Source organism: Rattus norvegicus, chromosome 5 (assembly GCF_036323735.1).
Source record: "Rattus norvegicus strain BN/NHsdMcwi chromosome 5, GRCr8, whole genome shotgun sequence".
Classification (NCBI taxonomy): Eukaryota; Metazoa; Chordata; class Mammalia; order Rodentia; family Muridae; genus Rattus; species Rattus norvegicus.
This window is the reverse complement of record NC_086023.1, coordinates 111128457-111152989: the sequence shown is the minus strand read 5'-3', so window position 1 is coordinate 111152989 and position 24533 is coordinate 111128457. Positions and strand designations below refer to the sequence as shown.

The 24533-nt window shown below is 39.7% G+C and overlaps 1 protein-coding gene across 20 annotated transcripts in view; it reads left to right on the top strand.

Annotated features, from left to right (window-relative positions):
* Elavl2 (ELAV like RNA binding protein 2) overlaps nt 1-24533 on the top strand; it is a 125637-nt gene that overhangs the window by 49352 nt on the left and 51752 nt on the right. For 11 of the 20 annotated variants that reach the window (XM_063287232.1, NM_001302217.2, XM_063287235.1 and 8 more), the window contains exons 2-3: nt 12573-12663; nt 15442-15685. In XM_063287232.1, the coding sequence (XP_063143302.1) occupies nt 12592-12663; nt 15442-15685 (316 nt within the window). In that variant the 5' untranslated portion in view covers nt 12573-12591. The remainder of the gene's footprint in view (nt 1-12572; nt 12664-15441; nt 15686-24533) is intronic. The other 9 variants (XM_063287238.1, XM_063287237.1, XM_063287228.1 and 6 more) reach the window with 2 other exon arrangements.

Genomic DNA, 24533 nt, shown 5'->3' with positions numbered 1-24533 from the left:
GGGCAGTGGATTTACAAAAATGCTATGCTCCCCCAACACTGATTTTTAGTTAGAAGTTGTCAGTCAGAGACTTCTTCCAAAGGAGTGTGTCTCCACTTTGTTTACAAAACTGAGTAGCCATTTCAAGGTGAGGTTAGAGAAATAGTTGTCTTTAGAAAAATGGTTAGTCTTCTTTTTTGTCAACTCATCTAGATTAAGATAATAGACGAAGGTGAGAAATATTTATTTTAGGCGGGCTTGGAAGAACTTGCAGACATAATCGCTCTAGATTAGCGTATTATCTGGCATGCAGTTGGTCCTTCTGAAAGTGTTGTTGGTGATGAAAGACTATTTATGGTTTGCGTGCTCAATCTACTGTTCTGCCAGAATTCCTTTAAAGAAATATTCACTTTACATAAGATGAAACTGTAGCAGAGAATGACTACTAGTCCGAAACCAAATCAGAAAATGTTCAGCCAGTGCCTCTTTGTAATTTCGAACTTTGATAATAAGTCAGAAGTTTATTTAATGTTAACTACAATGTGGATGCCATGTGCCCTCTCCTGCTACTCTCTAGTGCTCTAAACATGGAGAAGCAAATGCCTCCTTTCTTTTTGTTCACATACATGTCTAAACTCAGTTGTTTTAGTTAGAGCTACTTTCCAAAGCAGCATGTGATTTTGTCCCCTCCCCCCCACCTTTTCCCTTGGTGAAACATTTAGCATAGGTCACCCAGAATGGCTATGAATTCTGGAAACTTTCCTTGTATTCCTTTAACTTCTTGGCTACTCAGGAAGGGAGAAGTCGGAATTCTTATGTCTTGTGTACCTATGTTATGCCCATCTGGTACAGTGCCTGGTATATCCAGTGTATCAGAGAAATTGCTTTCTGACCTTGAGTGCCTTTTCCAGTCTTACATATCAGACCTTAGCTGAAGGACAGGGGTACACACTTCACATGTGGTCTAGGTTTTATTTATGCTTCTTTGTTGAGATCTGCTTATCTTGAATTGTAATGTGGTGACAGTATGACCTAACAGCTAGGTTTTTGGTGGTAATGTTGGCTCAACTAGAAGCTTGAGATTACACTGAATAGTAATTATATTCTGCAAAGAATATATGTATGTTAATGACGGGCCGTGGTTGTCTCTCCTATAAAGACAACCTAAGCTGACTTTCCTCCTGCAGGTGCATGATGTTGTGATAGACTCTTCATCTTGGCAAGCCATGTGGTTGACCGAGAGAGTGTACACATGCTGCCTTGGTTTGCCTTCATGCTATTATTCTGCTTTGTCAGCCTTTTTGTGCTTATGACAAGAAGGCCAAGATATGAAGGTGCATGCAGGAGGTGTGGACTTCTAGAACACTGGATGGTTATTGTCTTGCCTGGCTCAGTGTTTCTCAGAATTACCGGTAAAGACAGTATTGCTTCTCCTTATAGACTGACATTCCTTTTATCAGAAGGAAGGTAGTGAGGGTGCTGCAGGTGAAGAAGAGAGGTTGAGTAACAGTGGGAAGCAGACTGGGAGGGAATGGAACTGTTGAGGATTCGTTAGGGTTTATTCTTGGGAATTCCTTGGAAATCCTTGGGAAGCTGAGGCTTTGCTTTGTAGGCAGCATGGGATCAGCAAAGCCATGCAAAGAGATGGTTGTAGGATGTTGGCTATGTAGGGAAGCTCCGTGTCCTTTGGGATTGGAAAGTGGGTTGCAGATGGGGTAAGCATGCAAGCTAAGAGTAGTTAGGAGGCTTTCAATGGGCTCCTGACCCTGGCTTCATACCCCAGGGTTTCTGCTACATACCTGTGTAATGAAATCCTCGTTTATAGCTCGGCTTGGTGGTACAGACCTAGAATCCTAGCTCTCTGAGAGACTGAGGCAGGAGGATTATATTTCAAGGCTTGCCTGAACTCTGCAGTAAGAGTTTAAGGGCAGCCTAAGCAACTCAGAATAGACCTTTTCTCAAAGTATAAGAAAGAGGGCTGGGGAATATGCTCACAGAGTACAACCTCTTAGCAAGTACCAGACCTTCTATATTACTCCCACTCATTTGTAAATTGAAGATCATATATATCACTAATTGAAGATGATCTATAAAACTCATACTGCACATGAAGATTAAATGAAATTTTATCTTTAAATTATTAGGCATAGAATAAGTAGTCAATAAAAAAATAGCCTTTTTTCTTCTGCCTTCCCTTGTTTTCATCAAAGGATTCATTGACTTCTCCAAAAGTCTATTACGTTATTCTAACAACCTCTTTTTGTACCAAAATTATGCAAATTCTGTGGAGGATTCAGGGTGCCTTATTTTTCTTTTAATTAAACATCTCAAAATCACAGTTAATGCAGGCTTATAAAAATTATGTTTAAATTTAGGTTCGCTTGACAGTCACGCTGAGAGAAACATGATGAGGGAAGTGAGTAGCCCTGTATGATTGCGTCGTTTTCCTGACTGTGGATGGACGCCCCATCCAGCACTACATGATGTGTGTTATCAGTCTAAGCTCCAGAGTCTCTCTTTCCACGTGGAGGGAGAAGATGCTTGGCTCATCCTTGAAACCCTTATTTATTTGTAAAACAGCAGGGTGGGTGGTGAATTCTGAGTATTAAAGTTCTAAGAGGTTGAGCTGTACAGGGTGAAATACCAAGGTAGGAAGGAGGAAAGCCAAGTACTTTTTTTTTTTTCCCTAAGGAGGGCATTTAGTTAAAATAAAAAATGTATTCACTTTACATCTCACTGCCCCCTCCCTGGTCATCCCATCCCACAATTCTTCCTCCCATCCCCGTCCCCTTCTCCTCTGAGTGGGTAGGGCTCCCCTTGTCAGGGATTGGTGCTTGCCCATGGGAAGGGTTTCCGGTTGGGCCAGCTGTTGGTTGACCATTCCCTCAGCCTCTGCTCCATTCCCTGTGACTGCATATCTTGTAGACAGGATACATTTTGTAGGTGGTGGTGTCCCTGTTGTTCTGTTGGGGTTCCTACTGGACTACAGGTAGTGGCGTTTTCAGGTTCCTATCCCCAATGTTGTCAGTCACAGCTAAGGTCACCCCATTGATTCTTGGGCTCCTCCTTTATCCCTGGTCTCTGTCTCATCTTGGAGAGGCCTCCTACCTCTCCACTCGCATCTCTCTCCCCCCATCAGTTGCAGATTTCCATTCATTCTCATGTCCCTCCCTTCACCTGATCCTGACCCCCGGGCCGAATTTCCCTCCCCATCTCCTCTCCCATTCAGTTTCCTTTCTATCTGTCTCTGTTTTATTCCCTCTTCTAAGTGAGATTCAAGCATCCTCACTTGTGCCTTCCTTCTTGTTTAGCTTCTTTGTGTTTGTGGCCTGTATTGGGCTATAAGTGAGTACATATTATGCATGTCCTTTTGCATCTGGGTTACCTCACTCAGGATGATATTCTTAAGATCCGTCCATTTGCTTGCAAAATTCACGATGTTTTAATTTTTAATAGCTGAATAGTATTCCATAGCATGGATGTAACACATTTTTTTTTCCTCCATTCTTCAGCTGAGGGACATCTAGGTTGTTTTTAGTTTCTGGCTATTATGGATAAAGCTGCTATGACCATAGGTGAGCAAACATCTTTTTGGGGTGGTGGAATATCTTTTTCGTATATGCCCAGATGTGGTATAGCTGGGTTTTGAGGTAGAACTATTGAGGGCATGCACTTTTAAAGAACGGCAAATTAAAATAGCTAAGGCTGTAATCCAGATGTGCGGCAGTGCTTGGACTATTGACACTGTATATACTTAAATATAGTGTTTGGAAATCTAGGATTAAAAACTGCAGCAATTTAAATAAAAATTTCCACCTGTCTTCAGTCATGGTTTACAACTGTGCCAAATGTAGGTTAACATAGTAGCATCTGCTTCAGGTGTTTAGAACAGGCGATGACACTAATGTTTAGAAAATATTTTTCTGTCCAGTGTTCCCATTTCATATGCGAGTCTTCTGAAATTCTGCAGTCTTGTTGCCCATTTAGATGTTGGTATCTGCAGAAGGGGTTATCCAAGCTTAACTTGAAAGACTGACAGATTTTCTCTGGTAGCATTGGAAAGAAGCATTTTCTTTGTCTAATGGTAATGATACCATCCCCATACTCATTAAGCACTTTAGTTTGTAAAGTGCTTTGACATATTTTCTGCCTGATATTTGTACATAACAAAAGCTTTTAAAGAAAGTAGACCCTTTTCCCCCTCCCCCTTTCTCGCTTGTGAGAAAATAGATAATTCAAGGGCCAAATTCATTCGTGGTTTGAGTCTCTGGAAAGTTTTCTTAGGTTCACAGAACCTGCGATTACATCTCTACCTCCTTTCATTCCTTGTAGTCACCAGGTGAGAGGTTCTGTTTTCAATAACTTGGAAATATGCTCGTGTGTAATTACACACAGAGACTTACACATTTGTCCCACTGTTCATGTGTAACTCAGGGAACCAGCCCTGTGAACTTGTACCAACCCTGAAGCATGTGTTTGAGTGAACTTTGCACCACTGATGTAAGGAAGTCAAAGCCCACAGAAGTGGAGTGAGTGCGGTCTTTGCTCTGTGAGAGGGCGGGGGCATTGCCTGGGCTCTGAAGCACTTTGAATAGTTTCCCTGTTAGGAGGGCCATCTGGGCCGGTGTGAGTGGTGGGATGAGCAGTGTGAGGCAACGACATAAAGAAGTATGTTCCTGTTGTGTGGTAGCAGCATTAGCTTTTCTTAAGTGTGCATTCTTAGGTATCCTGTCTGCTAGAAATGTCCTTGCGATGCTTCCTCCAAACTCTCCTCTCATTGGAATTACACATAAAATAACATGTTAATGGAACACAAATTCTTGAAATGTTAATTACCATAACAAGTCACAGATGTACCTAAGCCATTTTTTTCTTAGTTGGGATGTAGGTTTTTAATAAAACTGTCATTAGAGGAGAGAACAGGAGAGCTAGACAAAGGGAAATAGAATAACTATCTTGGTGTGAATCAACTTACCCTACTAATATAATTCATAGTTGTGTGTTTAAATTGAATGCATTCACCCCTTGGACTTCACACAGCCTGAAAGAAGAATGTTACATAGGTAAATTCCAGTAAGAAGGCACACTTTTCAGAGACAAGGGGTGTGGATTATCGTGGACAAGACAAAGGGGAGGGGGCTACTCTACTTTCAGACGCCTTAATTATACAGTTGTCTGTGTCCTAGGATGTTACCTCTTAGGTTTCAGTTTCTTAAGGCTCATAGATACTGTAACCTTGCAGCATTATGAAGAAAATATGCACACCTTGTGTCAGCTTACCTCTCAGGTGCCTTTATTTTGTTATACACTGCTTGGGGTTAAATGCTAGCTATAGCATTTGAGGTTTTCTTGTTCTTTCTTTCGTTTTTCTTTTTTCTTTCTTTCTTTTTTCCTTTTAAATGACAGTGAAAAGTAAAATGTTACCCTAAGTGGCCATATGGAGGATTGTGGCCCTTTATAACAGTTGTGAGTTGAAAAGTGGTATTTCTGTCCTTAAGCCTTCCTTGTCTTTTATATTCCCTTTGAGATTAAGCACTCCTCCTGTTCTGGAACTTAAATATGACAGAGTATTTTAGTGTCTCTATCATACAGAGGAACCGTGTTTTTAACCTACCGTATGAAAACACTCAACTCCTGGGATTAATTTGAGGATTTCCAATCAGCCTTTCACAAAGTGTTCTACCCTGAGGGAGTTCCTGATAGCTGTGATTTCTGTAGAAGAATGTGAAGTTAATCCAATTTCTGTGCTGATTACTATGTGAGCTGTCTTAATTTAGCAGTTCATATCTATCTGCCTATATGAAACAACCCTGCTACAGAAACAGAAGGCGAAATTGACTTGATTCTCACTACACTCTTGTTCCCTGTTAGGTTCTGCAGCCAAGTAATGCCTTGGAAATTTATTAGGCCCACTGAGGCTGGGATGAAAGAATGAGGTGGTGATGATTCATCGCCAGAAGTTAACAGTTTAGTATATTCCATGCTCTAACTGAGATATAGTTAACCCACAGGCCCATTTCACTATTTTACAGTAGGAAAAATGGCCCCATTGAAGGAGAATGTATTCTCACTTCAGAAATTTTGCTTTATTAAATGGTGTCTGTAATTTTAAAACTTTTGGGGGAAAACAAGTTTTTCTTGTTCTTGAATGACTTAAATGGACTAATAATACAAATCAACTTTCTTGGGAGTGGTGGCATACACATTCATTTATTCATTTGTTCCTTTGTTATATTGAAACAGGGTTTCTCTGTGTAGCCTTCACTGTTCTAGAACTAGCTCTGTAGACTAGGCTGGCCTAAAGCTCCCAGAGTTTGCCTTCTTCTGTCTCTTGAGTGCTGGGATTATATGCTTGCACCATCATGTCAGGAGGGGCTGGTGGTACTTTAAGACTAGGTTCCAGGAAGTAGCCCAGGCTGGCTTTGAACTCATCCTGGTCCTTATGCTTTGCCATACATGAGGACTGGGATTGCAGGCATGAGAAACCATGTTGCATGGCTTTAGCTAAGCCTGGTAAAGTTAAATGATGGTTGAGCTTTGCATTTGCTCTTAAATGAAGGAATACAGAATTATTTTTTGAAGAATACATTGTAAAGAATTCTTGCAGAGAATAGCTTGATTTAATGCAAGGCTTCCTGAGAATCTTTTCCTTTTTTTTTTTTTTTTTTTTTTGTCCACTTCTCTGTGTGGAAACTTTTCCTTTGTTTATGCATCTTATATTCTTAGTCCCTAGCAAATAATAAATATTTTGGTGATTTTGCTCAAATAAAGTGTAGGCATTGAGCTATATGCTTCCTCCCTAGTATATACAGAATCTGATGCTTTCCCCTGACAGCGTCTTGGTCAGCGTCTCTGTCATCCTTATACGCCTGGGTTATTGTGATTACTACTTGCCTGGCATAACTTCTTTCAGACTTGCTGAGCCCTCCTGATCTTCTCACACCCTTTTTTGGTTTCTTTTCTTTAAATGACCTTCAAGTCCCTATGTGATTTGGCTTCATCAACTCCTTGGTCTCTCACTCTCCGTGTAGCTCCTCATTGCTCTACATAGCAGCCTAACTTTGTTGGCCTACTTTGTCTCGATAAGACTATCAAGTCTAGTGGGGACTGCAGTTGTTTTACTTCCCAGATTGTTATACCAGAGCAAGTAGCAGCTTTATTTTTTTTTTTTTAAGCACAATACGTGATGACAGCACTATAGGTCAGAAGTCCATTCAAAGTAGGTCTGAGTCAGCCAAGATGAAGTTCCCTCTGGAGGCCGGAGGAGAAAAGGTTTCTGTGTCTGCTTTACCTGCCAGAAGCTGACTGAAATCCTTACGATGTTGTGACTTCTGGAGTGTGACTTTCCCATCCCCTTCTTTGATGTGCAGGAATCATTGAGAATTCTCTGCATCCTCCTGGATGATATAGGACAATCAAATGTTTATAAGGTCTGTTGATTTAGAATCTTAATTCCCCTTGCTGTGTAACATGGCAGATTCACAGACTAAGGGGAGTGGGATGTAGACATCTGAGATGCACTCTCTCCTTCCCACACAGCAGCCAGTTCACTTCTGTTTGAAATACTGGCTCAAAGTTACCTTCTCAGTGACCTGCTGTTTATTACTTGGGACTACTACCATTATCTCCAGGATCTCATTGCTACTTCCTCCGCTCTACGTTCTCCTTCATTTCAAAGCACCCTTTCCCTATGTGTTCCTATATGTGTTCCTTCCGACTCTGCTTTTATAATCTTACTCTATTACATGAGTACACCCTGGTACTTTCTCCTTGCAGTCAGTTCCTCTGTCATCTAAAGCTTCCTGTAGATCCTAGGAGGTGCATGCAGATGTCAGTTGAATGGATGAGCAGGATGGGAATTGTGAGCAAGTCTTTTTAATTAATTTATTTTCCCACTGATTAACATGATTGGCTGTAATAAGTGCAGAACGAAAGGGATGAATTTGGGGCCCTGCATTCATCTGCAAAGTACAAGGCCTTCAATCCTGCCAACTCTGAAACTCCAAACCTACAGACTGGCATCGAAAGAGGCTTGACTTGTATGTAGAAGCTATAAAGGGCCAACAGACAGTACTAACTGCTAAAGAAGGTTTCTCGCAGTATTCCTGCAGTGGGTTCATCTGCTGTTAACCTCAAAGACAAATATCTGTGTGTGAAGTTGAGGAATTCATGACTTGATGAGATAAAGTGGTATAAGGTTGACTTGACAGGAGTTTTTCTATGAAGCTTGAAGACTGACCTATGAGGTTTAAAGAGAACACACCAACTGTCCTTCCTCATAATTCATGGGTTATCTCTGATTTCAAAGCTTGGTTGACTATTCCCTTGTTTATTTCAGTAAGTCCAGCAGTGTATCATGAAGCTGTCATGTAATGATCTCAGAGGGGAAACCACAGACATGTGATTTCATCTGTCCTCAGGCTGCTCGCTCTAGTCGTCAGTCTGTCCTCAGCTGCTCGCTCTAGTCGTCAGTCTGTCCTCAGCTGCTCGCTCTAGTCGTCAGTCTGTCCTCAGGCTGCTCGCTCTAGTCGTCAGTCTGTCCTCAGGCTGCTCGCTCTAGTCGTCAGTCTGTCCTCAGCTGCTCGCTCTAGTCGTCAGTCTGTCCTCGGCTGCTCGCTCTAGTCGTCAGTCTGTCCTCGGCTGCTCGCTCTAGTCGTCAGTCTGTCCTCAGCTGCTCGCTCTAGTCGTCAGTCTGTCCTCGGCTGCTCGCTCTAGTCATCCATGCCACTGCTTGCTTTATGTTCTAGTTTCTTACTGTGAGTTCACTAAAGGAAGGAGGCGTTTGGTCAGAATTCCATCCCCCCCGCCCGCCCCCACTGCCAACCTTCTTTTTAAACGTTAGAAATAGGTGCTTTCTTTCTACCTTGTAATTTAAATTTGGTGTTTAGAGGAAGTCTTAATGTGCAGAGGGCAGACATTACAATGAATTTGCCCTTGTGGTGTACACCCAGAGGTGAGCGCATCCTAGCCCTGCGTGAGTGTTGAGTTCAAGATCATTGTATCCAAACTGGGAATTTTAGTCTGAGAGAGGTGCTTGACCCTGCCTTTAGCCAGGATTCTTTTTACAGACATCATTTGTATTTGCCTAGTGTACCTAGTCAGTATCAAATTAAAACCATTTAAGACCTGTAATTTAAGAATAATGGGTTTCTGAATTCCTTTCTATCAAAATTTATTTTCTGTTGGCTTGGCTTTCTGTTCTCTTGGCTTTTGATCATTTTGCTAAGTGATCCCTAAATCCCACATGGTCTATCTTCATAACTGTACTGGACAGAGGCATGGAGCTTACCTGTTACATGTTTCAGGGTGTGTTTTGACTTGTGAGATTTATAGTTGGCAAATTGTTCTCAAGGTAGAAATCCCATCCTTGGTCACTTCAGAGATACATGGTTTCCTTTGCTAAGCCATGCAATAGCCATGTGGGTTTCAGGGAGTGATGGTGACTGGTGGAATGCTCCCAAAATGAAAAATATTCTTTCATTGTTATGTTTATTGTGAAATACTTGAGGTAGGGCAGAAAGACAGACTATTGAGTTCCCGTGTGTTAAAGACGGTATGGTTCACCCTTTTAATCCCTAACCTTTGAGGAAACTGCTCTTGTTCTTCCCACATAACAAATCTCTCAAAGGGAGACCAGTAGCAAAGCAAGAGAGTAAGGCACTGGGCTTGAGGGACAAAGAGGGCTCAGATGCCCAAGGTTGGTAATAGTAAAGGATGCAGGGCGCTCGTGTCTGCATCGGATGCCTAGTGTCTGATCTGATAGGAAGCAGGTGGCTGTAGATGGTTTAGGAAAAGCTCCCTCGAAAAGTTAATGTGACTTAAGACGAGGAAGGACAGTTGGATAGGTCATAAGTCTGAGAGCCCATATATAGTGCAGTGACAGTTTTCACACTCCCAGGCTTAACTCATGATAGACCACGGAGCCAGTTCCCAGCCTGGGAACTGGTATGAGGATAGTAAACATAGCAGTGGAGTGGAGTGTTAGGGCGGACTGAACCAGCATCTCTGGGAGCTTTGGAATGATCATCTCATTGCACTGCTGTGACTGACTTGTACAGGTCTGGTCTCTTTAGCTGATGGTATTTAGGCTTTGGAACCCTCTCTCCTAGCTCAGTCATAACACCAGGTGAACTTAACGAGAAGTCTCAAGATATTTTTAAAGTGTTTTTTGACTAGAGTCTGTCTTACATGGTGGCTGTCTGGACGAGGTTTTAAAAATAGCAAAGATTATCTTAGTTTACAGAATGTTTTTGCTCTTGTTTGGTTTTTAAACTACGGAGATTAGGAAATAGAGACTTGTCATGTTTTTATATGTTTGGAAAACTGCTGGGCCAGCTTCACTTCTCAAATTCTAACTGTTGCCAGCTAGGTTTAATCTCAGATTTCCACCAGTTTAAGAACCTGTAGATGTAGAAGTACACAGTAATGTTAGCTCAAAGTACACATTATTGCAAGAAAAAAAAGGGAAGAAAAAAAATCAAACATGGAAAGGTTTAGTGCCTGTTGTAGCTAAATTATACAACCATGAAAAGAAGAAGCTACCCTTCCTTCCTTCCCCTGTGAGATCCATGCTCCCATCAAACTGCTCCTCACCATTTTCTCTTGTAGCTCAGTGCAAGGATAGAATATTTTAGATTGATCTGTGAAAGTGCCTTTTCATAAGTTATTGTGCAGAGAATAACAGGATGAAAAGCAGTCTGAATTGGCACAATTGACGTCTAAATTAAGAGGTGAACATATATGAAACATTTTTTTAAGCCTTAAAATTAATGGCTCTGTTTCAGTGCAATACAGCTTTTTTTCCCCCTTTCCAAAGAGCCTCAGAGCCAGTAGAGTCTATAAATAGTGCACAGCCGGGTTGTCTGTGATAGATTGAGTGGAGCAGAATCACCTGTCCTTAAGTGAAGGGGAAGTAGCTTTACATTTTTAGTAACTGAATTGTTGGCCAGCATAAAGGTAAGGGCCATGTGAGCAACTTATTTATAACTTCCCATAAAGGTGTGTGTCTGCCTCAAGCGGAGAGACTGTCTGGCTGCTGGGAATGGAAAAGTGCAGTGGAATCATTTTCCATCAGCGGCCTTCTCAGCTTAGTGGGTTCAGTAGAGAGCGTTTGCATCCCTGGGGCTTGCAAAGGAGGGGCGTCAGTAGATCAGCTTGTTAGTGTCTCTCTCCTATGGAATATAGGGGATGAGGCCATTAGATTATTTTACCCATGGCTTTTGGTAATGCTTGCATAGTAACTCCTGAATAAATCCTGGACATGCAGTTTTGGCTTGGTTTAACCTGTTGGGTGTGGTTGTTCTGTTCCGTATTTGGGCCCTTGTCAAACTATTTCATGGCTGTAAAGTACTCTGTCTCAGGATAAGTGTAACTGTAAGATGACTGCACCATGAAAGACAGCAGCACTAGGCTGCATTCTCTGGTACAGTGGGAGAAAGGAAGACCAGCACAGGCGTTTACAGGTATCCACCGAGAAGCCTTAAATCCTTTCATAGCAGCCAGAGTCCACTCCGTGTTCACATTTCATGTGAATCGTGTAGGCAGGCTTTTAACTCTGAAGCTGGGACTTGTACTTACTAAAATGTAAGGAGGTTTTTTGGTTTTGTTTTGTTTTGTTTTGCCCCTGTTTGTTATTTCTGACCCTGAGCTCTCATATGGCTATGTTCTGTCATTAAGCATATGGGTATATAGTTAAAGTGTAAACTTTGGCTTTCGGGCCACCATCACAGCTCCCTTTAGTTTGCAGGCAAGTTGAAATAAGGGATAAATGGCCTGTTAATGCTGTTGGAGGCCTCATGGCAGGGCTAATTCTAAAGCATGCTGGGTTCACAATTTACATCTTATAAAAATGTTCACTTGATTTCATTCAGGGACAAAGCTGTCATTCGATAGTCACTACTCCAAAAAAAATCCTATTTATTCATCTAATTATTTCTGTTATTCTATTTAATAATTTATTCTATTATTATGCTGGTTTACTGCTTCTGTATATGTGGACAGTTCCGGGGGAAACCGGTAAAGACTACTGTAACTGGAGTGGCAGAATAACCTCAGGGGGACTTGATTCCCTTTTAATTTTGAAGTCCCAGGATTAAGGATCATTTGTAGTATAATGTAACAGTGTGGGCAAATACAGCTTCGCTTAATGTCCCTTTGATATTTAGGAGAAAGTGCTTTTATGCAAAGCAATCACTTTATGAATCGCTTGACTGCTTTTCTCACTAAAATTTCATTCACATTTCCTCCCTTCTCCCACATCCCCGAGAGGACTGCACGTAGTATTTTCATTTAATTTTTTTTTTATTATTTTCGAAACGGAATTTAAGGTAGTTTTTAAAGAAAGATACCAAGACAAGTATGTAGTACTGTTTTAAAATCAGGCTTTAATTACAAATACTTAACATTTATGCAAGAAAACTACATGTTAAAATAAATTTGGAAAGATTAGATTGGAATTGCCTCAAATTCAATTAAGCCCCACTGCATGGACGTGCTGGGAATATGAAGACAATCACTGTAAATCTGTGCAAGCTGACATGTTGCATTACCTTGCTCTACTCTAACGTATGGTACTTTTTGTGTCCATATTGCAGACGGCAACTCCAAACTAACATGGCAGTCAGACTGTGTGATGTGGCTTCTCTGCTTAGAAGCGGTTCGTGGGCAGCAGAGCCTTGGACCGGGGTCTGTGGGATTTTTCTTAAATTCTGTAGGCTACTTTTTTTTAGCATGTTGCAGAAGTGCCGAGGCCATACCAAACACTTGAACCTTGAATTTGGCATACTAATCATTCTTATGTACTGTGGTATGGCCATGATTAAGTATTAAAAGCACATTGCAATTTTAACTGTGGTGGTGTATAGAGATCAGAACCGTGCTCTTAATATGTAACTGAAATAATTGAAATTAGGATTTTAGTGCAGACTCAAAAGACTGACAAGCTTTTTTTAAAAACAAAACAAAACAAAACAAAAACAAAAACAAAAGTTTTGGTATGGTCTGAATACTAAGTTACCGTAATTCTTTACATTCTGTTTACTATGTATTTTTTTGGTTACTACATTTTGAAGTTATTTACAATTCCTGATTCTAAAAAAATTTTTTTTGAAATTGTAAATCTGGCTGAAAATTATTTGCCCAGTAACTGTTGGAAGACTGTGCATTCTGTGAACAGTTGTGTTGAGCCTATCAATGGAATATGCATTATTTGGAAAATATAGCACATTAGTATCATTTTATTCAGAGCAGATGGTCCTATAGCTGAAAGATGCTGTGATTTTTTTTTTTTAAGTGCACACAGCCTACTGCAGCTGTTCACTTGAATGCTGGCTTAAAGCTCATTCTTGCCACCTGAACATAGAAATAAATGTGCAGTTAAGCGAGAGTGTTTGTTGTCCTTCCTACACCCTGCTAATTTCAGTCAATAAACGTTTATATTTCACACACCATCCCAATGAGCTCTAGACCAAACCTCACATTCGGGGTTCTTGTACTTTGCGTACATACCCTTACTTTTGAATGATGGTTTGTTTCCTAGGCCTTGGCCACTTTACCTTGTAGTATACTGTTTTTATAGTTGCTGAGCAGAGATAGCCCTATGAGAGTTTTGTGTGAGAAGAGTAATTCACAACCAACCCACAAACTGGTACAGTCAGGCTTTTACCAGGATATCTGAAGCCTCCCTTCTCATTTTCAAGTAATATGTCAATTATAATGTCTTGAAATATTTTGATTATTTTTTCATACAGAAGTCCAACGATTAATTTATTATTCTTTAAGTATTCACTGAGAATACTTACCCAAGAAAAGTAGTTTAAATCTTGGGGTGGTGGGTGGAGTTCATTTCTCTGGAGAAGAAATGAAGCTATTGAAAGGTTACAGGTTGATTATTTCCTAACTACTCTGGCTTGAGTCCATTTTTATCTTGATTTTGATGATTCCTGTCCCTCTCCAGTCTGGATCTGGTCAGTTGGCCAGTCTCTCTGGTGCTGCTTTCTTATGTAAACTTCTCTTGGTAATTGAGATTTTGTATCCCTAGATGTGCCCATTTCTTTTTTCTTAGGCAGTTTGCTTTTTATAAGATGTTTTCCCCATACACCTATAATCAGCCCTTCCCCCCCTCTACTTCGCTTTTTTCTTTTATCAAAATCTTTGCCTTATTTACATCAAAGCCTCCTAAAGAGTTTTGTGTGAGAAGAGTAATGTCACTCTGAGTTGTCAGGTTTGAACAGTTCTTTGGGGAACTGAGAGGTATATTGGATAAGACAGAGTGTAATCTTTTCACTGATACTTTGATTTTTTTTTTTTTTTTTTGGATTCCCCCATAGTCTTGGCAGTCCAAAGCTGGACAGTTATTGGAAAAGACTTTTGGAGAGTTTGGGGGCTGTGGTTTGTAACTCTTTTGTTCAAAGCCCATCGATTTGCTTTTAGGAAACTACATCCAAAATTGTATAATAAATGATTTTTAGAGCAGTTGGAACTGTTCGAGGTAATTTTCCCCAACTCTGCTGTTCATCGGTTGTTTGGTTTATGGACACTTTTCTACTTGTATTTTCAATAGCCTTGAGCTGGCCTGTTTGGAGAAGTTGTGTGTTTATATTGTTGCTTTCGTGACTGGATATGCATTTTTGTTCTTGTGTTCTTAAAACTAAAGTCAAGGCAAAATATTGTCTTGAGTTATTTGTGGATTCTGTTTTGGTGCTATAGATCAGATATTTGTTGGTGGTCATTAGCTGCCAAATTGACAAAATGGCTAAATAGCCTACAAACGTAGACCGAATATTCAGTTTTCCTCCCAAGTTAACTTACCCTTTCACTTCTGAACATATAACATCTATTTTTTTAATTTCTTACCAATGATAGCTGTACAAAATAATGTTAATCAAAACCATTTCAGTATGTAACCAAAACAGTACATGTTGACAAACTTTTATTTTTGAAAGGACTTTTGCTCCTCTGCTCCTTGATTTTTGTTAACGGATGCCTGTCAGTCTTAGATAATTGACTCTTACGAACTGAAGAATCCTCTTCAGAATTAATATATCACCTTTTCTTTGTTTGCTTGTTTATTTTGGCAGCATGTTAAGCATTTTTATTTTCGAGAATGATTTTTAGTCAGGACACAGTTCTGTGCCCTTTGGTATTAAATCACTTCCTCTGTGGATACCACAGGTGAGTGAGGGTATATGACTAGACTCAGGATATGATTCTAGACAATGTTTCAACATTTAAATTGGCTTATGTGCATGTATGGAATATGTATGTGGAAATATAATTGTAGCCTTAAGTTGAATAGCTTAATATGAAATACAGTTAGCGTAGGTGTTGCACTTTTTGTTGAAGTTTTATTTGTAATCTCAGCAGAATGACTCCTGTTTAGTGACAAGTGTTTAACTCTTGGGTAGAATCTCTAATAGGTTGTGAAATATGAATTCTGACATTTCTTATTTTCTCTGTTTTTAGCAGGTAATTGCTGCCATGGAAACACAACTGTCTAATGGGCCAACTTGCAATAACACAGCCAATGGTCCAACCACTGTAAACAACAACTGCTCCTCACCAGTTGACTCCGGGAACACAGAGGACAGCAAGACCAACCTAATAGTCAACTACCTTCCTCAGAACATGACACAGGAAGAACTAAAGAGTCTTTTTGGGAGCATTGGCGAGATTGAGTCCTGTAAGCTTGTAAGAGACAAAATAACAGGTATGCAGTTTTATGTAGATGGCTCAAGATACAAGAAAATAACTTTATATGTCTATAAATCATTCAGTACTAAAGCTTTACATATCCAGATTTTCTGTTACTATGTAAACAATATGAAACTAGTTTTGTTTTTCTTTTAAACCATAAAATGCTTTTAAAGGCTATATCTGATTATTATTATTATTATTATTATTATTATTATTATTATTATTATTATTTTGCTGTTGTTTATAGTCTGTACTACAGATTAGCCTGCAGCTCATCATGAAGTCAGACTGGTTTTGAATTCATGACAGTCCCATATTAGCTTACTGAATGCTGAGATTACAAGTATTTTATTTTAGATGTATTTTAACTGAACACTGAATTTATTCTGAGATGAAGGATGATGCTTTAGGAAAAATGTGTGCAGGACAGCAACTTTCAGTTTAACCTTTGTTTTGTCAGTACCCCTGAACTTTTGTAACTGAACATTTTAATGAGCTATAAGGAGACATTTTGTTTTAGAAAGAGGGGTTACCTTACAATAAAATTCTCCCATTAAGTCACTTTGGTACTTCTACTTATAGTGTGTATGATAAAGTCTTGGCTAATATGTTTTCAGTGTATGAATAACTGCAATGATAGAATTGGAGAATAGTGGGAGTTTGTGTTCTGTTTCTTAACAAGGAAAAAAGATGTAGCAAATGGGCATCCTCTTCACTGTAAAGATAAAGAGGAAAAGATGGGAAGTTGGGCATAAATGATTCCCCATTTGCTGAGTTTATGTAATAGGTAGTTATTAAGTTCTTATTTAAGTCCAAACCTATTTAAGGAATGTTCTTAGAATGAGGAGTTAATGGTTCTTACTGGAATTGTTTTAAAATACTAAAACCACCTGACATTAAATGATAGACCCCATGGGTCTTTCATGTAAACTTTGGTGGTGCATACAATTACTTTACACTGTTTGTTTGTTTGTTTGTTTGTTTGTTTATTTATTTATTTATTTATTTATTTATTTATTCGGAGCTGGGGACCGAACCCAGGGCCTTGCGCTTGCTAGGCAAGTGCTCTACCACTGAGCTAAATCTCCAACCCCTTTACACAGTTTATAAACAAGCAAATCAAACCAAGTTTTGAAATGACATTTCCTTAAAAGTGGTATGAAGGGTTAGGCCAGGCATTTGACTACTTAACTGGTCATGTGATCATGAACAAGTTAGTTCCTAGCTTCACCTCTGGTTAATTGAGGTTAAGGACAGAGATCACACTGAGGGCATTTAGGACTTCCATCTAGGTAATACTTTGAGCAGCTCTGTAATTGAAGCTCAGAGTCTCATTTTTTTCAAGATCTCTTAAGTGCCTGGAGCCAGTGTCTATGCTTGTGCCTCATTGTTCTACTCCCTCAAGCTACAGAATGAAGACAACAGACAGCTTATCTATTCACATCAGATTAAAAAGAAACCCATTGCCTCCAAGACATACTGACTAATCCTATCTTTAGCTAATTGTGTTGCTTCTGTGTTTATTATCTTTTCGGATGAGTTCTTCAGTTGAGAACTCATACTCAAATGGATCAAATTTTCCTTTAGTGGTGTGTGCACATGTGTGTATGTGCATGCGTGTGTGTGTGTGTGTGTGTGTGTGTGTGCGCACGCGCGCGTGCGTGCGTGCACGTGTATGTTTTGAGGGCTGCAGTATGGCGATTGAACCAAACTCTTCATACATGCTATAGGGGAGATTCTATCACTGAGCCGAATTCCTGGGTATTTTCAGATTCCCTTTACAAATGAGAACTGCCAATATATGAATTTAATAGAGAGTTTTTGAAAAGTTGGGCAAGGTAGAAAACAGTTCTGCTCACTATACTGGATTTTATCTTTCCAATTTTTTTTAGTACAACAATTTCTTTGCATGTGTATTTTTTTAGACTCTTTGAAATAAGTGGTAAAGTGTGGTAAATGGCATGCAGGCTATACCATCAGTTTCTGTGATTTCTTGTTCAGTTGCTCAGTGGCAACCCTACCGATATAGGATGAAGATGCTTGACTAGTGTGTAAAAAAAAAATCATATTTTTTTTAAATGAAACTGGGAGTGGTAAGTGAAAAGCTTATCCATTTTTCGTATTAGACAGTTGCCACAGAAAACATCTTGGGGACTTTTCCATATCTTATCCCTGGGTAGATATCAACTGAAATCATCTTATTTTCTCATAAACCCTTTACAGGGCTATTATGAGGCATAGCGGGGTAAATTTGAGTTCTCAGTCTTCCTATCTGTGGGCTCTTTGGCTTCAGTGTGGTAAGCAGTGGTAATGGAAACATGTGGCTTACCTCAGACATGCGGTTACATGCTGAAATGGAATTGATTCTTGATGTCCCTTTGCTTCACTCTCCTTGCAGTTAGAGAGAGTTCATGACTGTGTAATTTCTATTAAAATATCAGGAAAGTATATTAACTCAGAGTGGTGCCTAAAACCAGTGCAGGCCAATTGAGATCAAATCCAGTATGGCAAAGGGAGTTGGGCCCACAATCCCACCTCTATGTTGGAGTGATTTGCAGTTGTTAGCTGATGAGAAAATAAGGGTCAGTTTTCTCTTAAGAGTGTGCCCCTGTAAGTTGACTGTGGAAGACCACAGATTCAAGAATAGTTTAGGGCACACATACTAGTCTTGAAGGGTTTTGAAGGAAATTCTTTGATACAGGGTTTGGTGGTTCTGGGTGTAGTTAGTAGGATGACTATTAGGAAAATGCATTGTATGAAATTTGAATCCTTCAACTAATAAAACCTGAAAATTGAAGTTGGGTGTGGTGGCTTATTTCTTTAATACTAGCACTCATGAGGTAGAGGCAGTCAAATCTTAGTCTGGACACTAGCCTGGTCTACACAGAGAAAATTCTAAAGATAGCCAGGTCTACATAGAGATTCCCTGTCTCAAACTTATTCTCCTCCAAATAATAATAAAATAAAAGCAGAAAACCCAAAACATTTTAGTGTGGGATAAATATTTTAGTAAATATTTGCAGACAGACATCATTCTTTACATTTCAATTTTTAATTTCCACCTAAAGTTTTTTTTTTTTTTTTTTTTTTTTTTTTTTTTTTTTTTTTTTTTTGTCACTGGGAATATAAGGAAAGCTATCCAGAGAACCAATAGCAAGTCTAGGAAATCCCACAGTGGGTGCCATAGTCACACTGTGTGTACCATAGTAATACTGTGTGCATGCTTTCCCCATTGATTTTCTTTGACATAGTTTTCTACTATATGTAGTCTAGGTGGTTCTGAAACTGGCCATTATCCTGGTTCAGCTTTCCAAGAGCTGAAGATTAGAGGTATATGGCCCTAATAAAGGTTTTCAGAGCTACAAAAGCCCTCAAAAATTATTAAGCACTTACCAGTTTAGTCTGAAGTTCTTGCATTTGTAGTTTGGTCAGAGATGATGATTGTGGTCCTATGATGAGAATGGTACCTAGGAAGCATAAGTTAGGAAGCCTAAGAGTAGAACAGTGGCTAAGATTCTCATCTCATTATTTGCCTGGGCATTTTCTCTGTGCCTGTTCTTGGTGATAAGAGCTCGCTTTGAATTTAACCATAGAACAAACTAATAAATAGGTAGAATACAACTTTTACAGTGCTACCAATGGGCCTTCTTGTAGAGAGGGTGTTGTATTTGGAGAGGGAACGGAAGAGTTTTGAGGTCAAGACTGAAGGTTATGTCACATGAATAAAAACACCCACGCTTCTCTCACAGTTGGATCTATGGCTGTGTACTCAAGTGTTTTAGATCAGTGATTCTCACATCTGGCAACAAATTTGCCTAAGGAAGTTAGAACAAACCAACCAACCAACCAGCCTTAGATGCTGGATGCTTTGTAAATCTGAAGCCAAAGACCTCCAGAGCTGATTGTAAGCCTCAGCAGTTGAGGAATAGTGGGGATCTCTTGAACTGTGGGTACCCAGGCACCTGTAAAGCCAGTGCTCTAGACAGTACAAGGCATTAGGTCTCATTCAGACTTCCTGACTAGGAATCTTAAGGGAGACTTAGAACGCCATAGGAGCCTGTGAGTAACCCATGGATTTTCTTTAGTTCTATCAGAAGACAGCAAGAGGGGTTCCTAGGTCTTCTACTCTTTTGGTAATGGAGTGGCTGAGTAAGGTGCTAATATTGAAGTGCCTCATTCCTGACTAGCTTAAGCTTAAAGTATCCTTTCATGACTACTGGTTTCTGATGAATTCATTCTTAGCAACTAGGATTAGAAGTGTTAAAATTCAGACTCATGGGGCTCTGTCTTTCCTGACTACCTGCCTCCATGTGTATCCCTCATGTAATTTACTTTCCCAAACAGGATAGTTGGGTCATAGTCAAGTTTCCTTTCTTGGAAAAGGAAGGGCTCCCAGAATTACAGTTTGGGCCTCAGCTAATGGGGGCCAATTGTTTTATCTTGGTGCCTCACTTTTACTCGTTATCATCCTGTGAGGGTGCCTTCTGTGCTGACTTTGTTTGCCTCCAGTTAGAAGTTTTCCAAGGACCTGATGCAAAGCAAACAAACAAAACCTCCAGGGACCCAGAGACTTTGCAGGTGTTGATCACCTTGAATGGTAACCACAGGTTGTTTCCTCTCTTTGGGGGGGGGGGGGCGTAGCCAAATTCATTCTTAGCTTCCTGAGAACTTTAAAGCTGGTTTTTATCCTTGTTTATCCCACCAGAACACTGTGATTTTCAAACATTTTATACGGATTCTCCCTCCTTTTTTAAGTAAATGTAATCTTAACTCCTCAGGAATGAAATAGATAATACTGTTTTTTTATTAGTCTAATACATACCTTTGAATTTAATAGCATTTGTTTGCTTTCAGTCATGGTGGACACAGGCTGTTTTGATGAATGCTAATTTGAAAATAGAGTGCTGTATGTCAGTTATTATTTGGAGTGGATAGAATGTCAAGTGATCGAGAATTCTGAGACAAGTAGTTAACAACAGCAGGGTGGACAGGCGTGTGGGTGGGCAGGAACTTCGAAAACACCTATTCTGAGCCTCCATGAGTTTAATCAGAAGGTTAGCGGCAAGGCTGCATATGTTTCCAGGTCAAAGCCCCAAATAAGCACTTTGTAGATACCTATCTAGCCCAAATATTTTATTTTTAGATTTTAGAGCTAAGTTAATAGAAAATAAAATTTGCATCAGATTTATGGAACTATAATGAAAATTTGAAACATCTCAAACCAGTAAACTATAGCAGAGAGAAACGTGGATTTTATCAGTGTATTGTAGATTATATTATTTTTCATGTACCTTTTTCCTTTCCAAAGGTTATGGCTAATCAGTCATCTCAGATTATGAGCTTAACATTACAAAGACTTGGCACAAAGGTTTGGGGAAGGCTTTTGAATTTATTCCAGACTCATTTTTGTTGTGTTACTCAAACTATATGTGTGTGTGTGTGTGTGTGTGTGTGTGTGTGTGTGTGTGTGTGTGTGTACATGTGTACTCTTGAATATGTGTGAAGGTCAGAGCAGGACATCCAAATTGTTCTCCACATTGTTGCTTTGAGATTGGGTCTCATTAAATTGCAGGCTTGTCCTGCAATTGTTCAGTCTTGGTGATAGATATCTCTCAGGATCTTCCTATCTCTGTTGCTTAAAGTGGTTTGGCCATGCCAGGCTTTTAACATGGATTCTAGAAAATTTGAACTCAAATCTAAATCTTGAAGTACTTTTGCTCACTGAATCATCTCTCCAGCCCTGGACTAGGTAGTTTTAAAATACTGTTTTCAATCTCATTTGTGTATGTATGCCTACATGAATTTACATGCAATCACATGCATGTAGGAACGTACAAAAGCCAGAGGACACTGGACTCCCTGGGACTGGAGTTATAGGCGGTTATGAGTCACCCGATGTGGGTTCTAAGAACCAAATCTCTGGGTTCTTTGCAAGACCAGTAAGCACTGTTAACTACCGAGCCATCCCTTTATCCCCTAGTAGGTGTTTTCATAGAGCAGTTTTTGGTGTCAGTGTTGATTAATGCCAGTACAGAATTACTGAAATATATACATATCTCATAAATATATACATATGAGCTTAACATTACAAAGATTTGTCACAAAGGTTTGGGGAAGGCTTTTGAATTTATTCCAGACTCATTTTTGTTGTGTTACTCAAACTGTGTGTGTGTGTGTGTGTGTGTGTGTGTGTGTGTGTACATATCTCATAAGTACATATTTAAGAAGTTAGATACACTACTATACCACTCTCAGGAAAATATTCTAATCTGTTAGGTTTAGTGTATGAATACAGGAAATTAATGAAATTAAAGAACTAGTTAAATAAGGGAGTGAACAGAATATTTTTAAACAGAAAAAGTTTGGTTTTTGAAGGATGGTAAATTACTGGACAGCATTTCGAGAATCTATAGGGGGAAACAAAACAGAAGAAGGGTTGTTTTAGCCAGGTATGTTTGTGTGAACTGGTCTCAGGCCTACTGTCTGTCATGATAGGGGCCTTCTTTAGCTGATGTGGGAGGAGGAGCACACAGACCCTGGAGGGAATCTATGCCTTGCTTTTGGAAGAACAGGACCCGTGCAGAGATCTCTTCTTGTCTTTGTTGACTCTTGTCCATCTTTAGCTTAAGTAGTGACCCATATGAGAGCAGACTATTTTAGGGCGATATTGCGGGATTTTCCGTTCAGATATGAAGCTGAATTATGTATTGTATTAGTTACTTTTCTATTAGTAAGATAAAATGCCATGACCAAAAGCAACTTAGAAAAGAAAGACTTTATTTTGGCCTATAGTTCCAGAAGGAGAGGCCATGATAGCTGAGAAGGATGGTATTGCCAAAGGTAGGTGCGAAAGGAGGCTTGGCTGATCACCTCTTACCTGAAAGCAGGAAGCAGAGAACCAACCGGAAGTGGGATGAGGTTATACATTTTCATAGTATGCGAAGCTCCTCAGATTTGGTAACCTCCGCAGTGCGGGCAGCTGGGGACTAAGTATTGAAGTACATGCGTGTGTAAGGGACGTTTCTCATCTAAAGTACACCCACCCTCATCTCTACAGTGGACTACAGAATCCGCTTGCCTTTGATGTTTTCACTCATTCATTGCTTTATTGACTTGGCTATCATAGGACTCCAGTTTACTTTCTTAGACTTTGTCAAAAATCTGAATTTACTGGGACATTTCAAAATTCTTGCTGGAACATTTCCCTTGAATACGCCTAAATGGAATGCTTGGTCACTGAGGTTAGAATTGTACTTCAGAACTTGCCAGCTTCATCTGAGCTCCTTTTTTGCTAATTGACTTTCACCTGAGCACACTGCCTCTGCCATGTTCTGTTGTGGAAACCCTTCTGAGAAAAGGTCAACTTGAACAAATACTTCCTGGCATTTTATTTGTGAATGTCATTTGACTTGTTAGTTCTGTAAACAGTGATTTAATTTTTTTCTCCTTACCTTTTCTTCTCTTTTAAGTTTTAGAATGTTATATTTTGACATTATTTGGGTCCCTCTTTATTGGACATAAACAACACACACTTTCTTTTTCTTTTTTATTAAGTTTTGAGGCAAGGTCTATTAAGTCATTGTGTAGCCAAGGCCAACCTCAACTAATTCTCCTGCTTCTAGCTTCTGAGTCTTGGGGTTACAGGTGGACACCCCCATACCCAGCTTTGTAATTAGGTACCCTTTGAGGGTTTTAAGAATTGGAATAGCATTGGTATCTCTTACAGTATTGTGAAGTTAAAAAAGATATATTGGGGCTGTAGCTGCACAGTGACCTCATAGGCAGAGTACCACCCACACCTCTGTCTCATTTGAGGGCTGACCATAACTGTAATTTCAAATAAATACTCCTATTTTGTACTTTATACATCCTTGAAGGAAAGATTTTGGAGGGGGGTTTGTTTAAGCTGTGTTTTTATTCTCATGTTAAATCAGTGCAGTGTAGACTTACCAGAACTTTCTAAACACTTGAATTAAACACTAGTTTTAAAAATAGTACTCCATTATTATAGGCTATGGAAATGGTTTAATTGGTAAGAGCATGAGAGAACAAATATGTGGACTACTTACGTTCAGTCAGACTCCTCAATGCTTGTGAGAGAACTGAGTGTGACTGTTGACAGCTGTAACCCTAGTATGGTAGTGTTATGTGAGACACTTTAGGATCTTGGGGGTTCGCTGGCCACTCAGACTAGCTAAAAAGCAGCAATCTCCAAGTTCAGTGAGAGACCCTCTCTCAAGAGACTGAGGGAGAACATGAGGCAAGAGGACACCATATATCTCCTGGCTTCCATGCATGCTCTGGGCATCCAAACATGCCTATGCACACATGAGTGCACATATTCAATACTATACTTTTTATACTTGGTTGAAGTCCAGCCTGGCCATTTGGCTTATCTTCTAGCCTTATTGGATTTGTTTGATTCTGAACTTAAATTTGGCTTTGGAAAAACATCTCCTAATACACTTATTATCTATAATTCTTACTTTTCATTGTCTGGGAAGAATACAGAGCTTCTTTTATAGCCTATATGTGAATATCATCACTAGCAGATCAAAGAAGGCATAGAAAGTTAAAGGAACCTAGAAATTTCACTGACGGTATTACTGCAATTATGCCAGCCTCAGTGATCTAGAGCTCTGCTGTCTAGGAACTATTCTATGTGGCATTGTGTGTGTGTGTGTGTGTGTGTGTGTGTGTGTGTGTGTGTGTGTGTGTGTGTGTGTGTGTGTGTGTGTCTGACTTAAAGTGCGAGGTACCCTCAGCTTACTGACCTAAAAACTGAGCAAATCGTTGCATTTAGCTGTAAGGTGTTGATTAAAAAAATGTCAAGAGTGACTTGCTTGCACTTTTATTGAAGC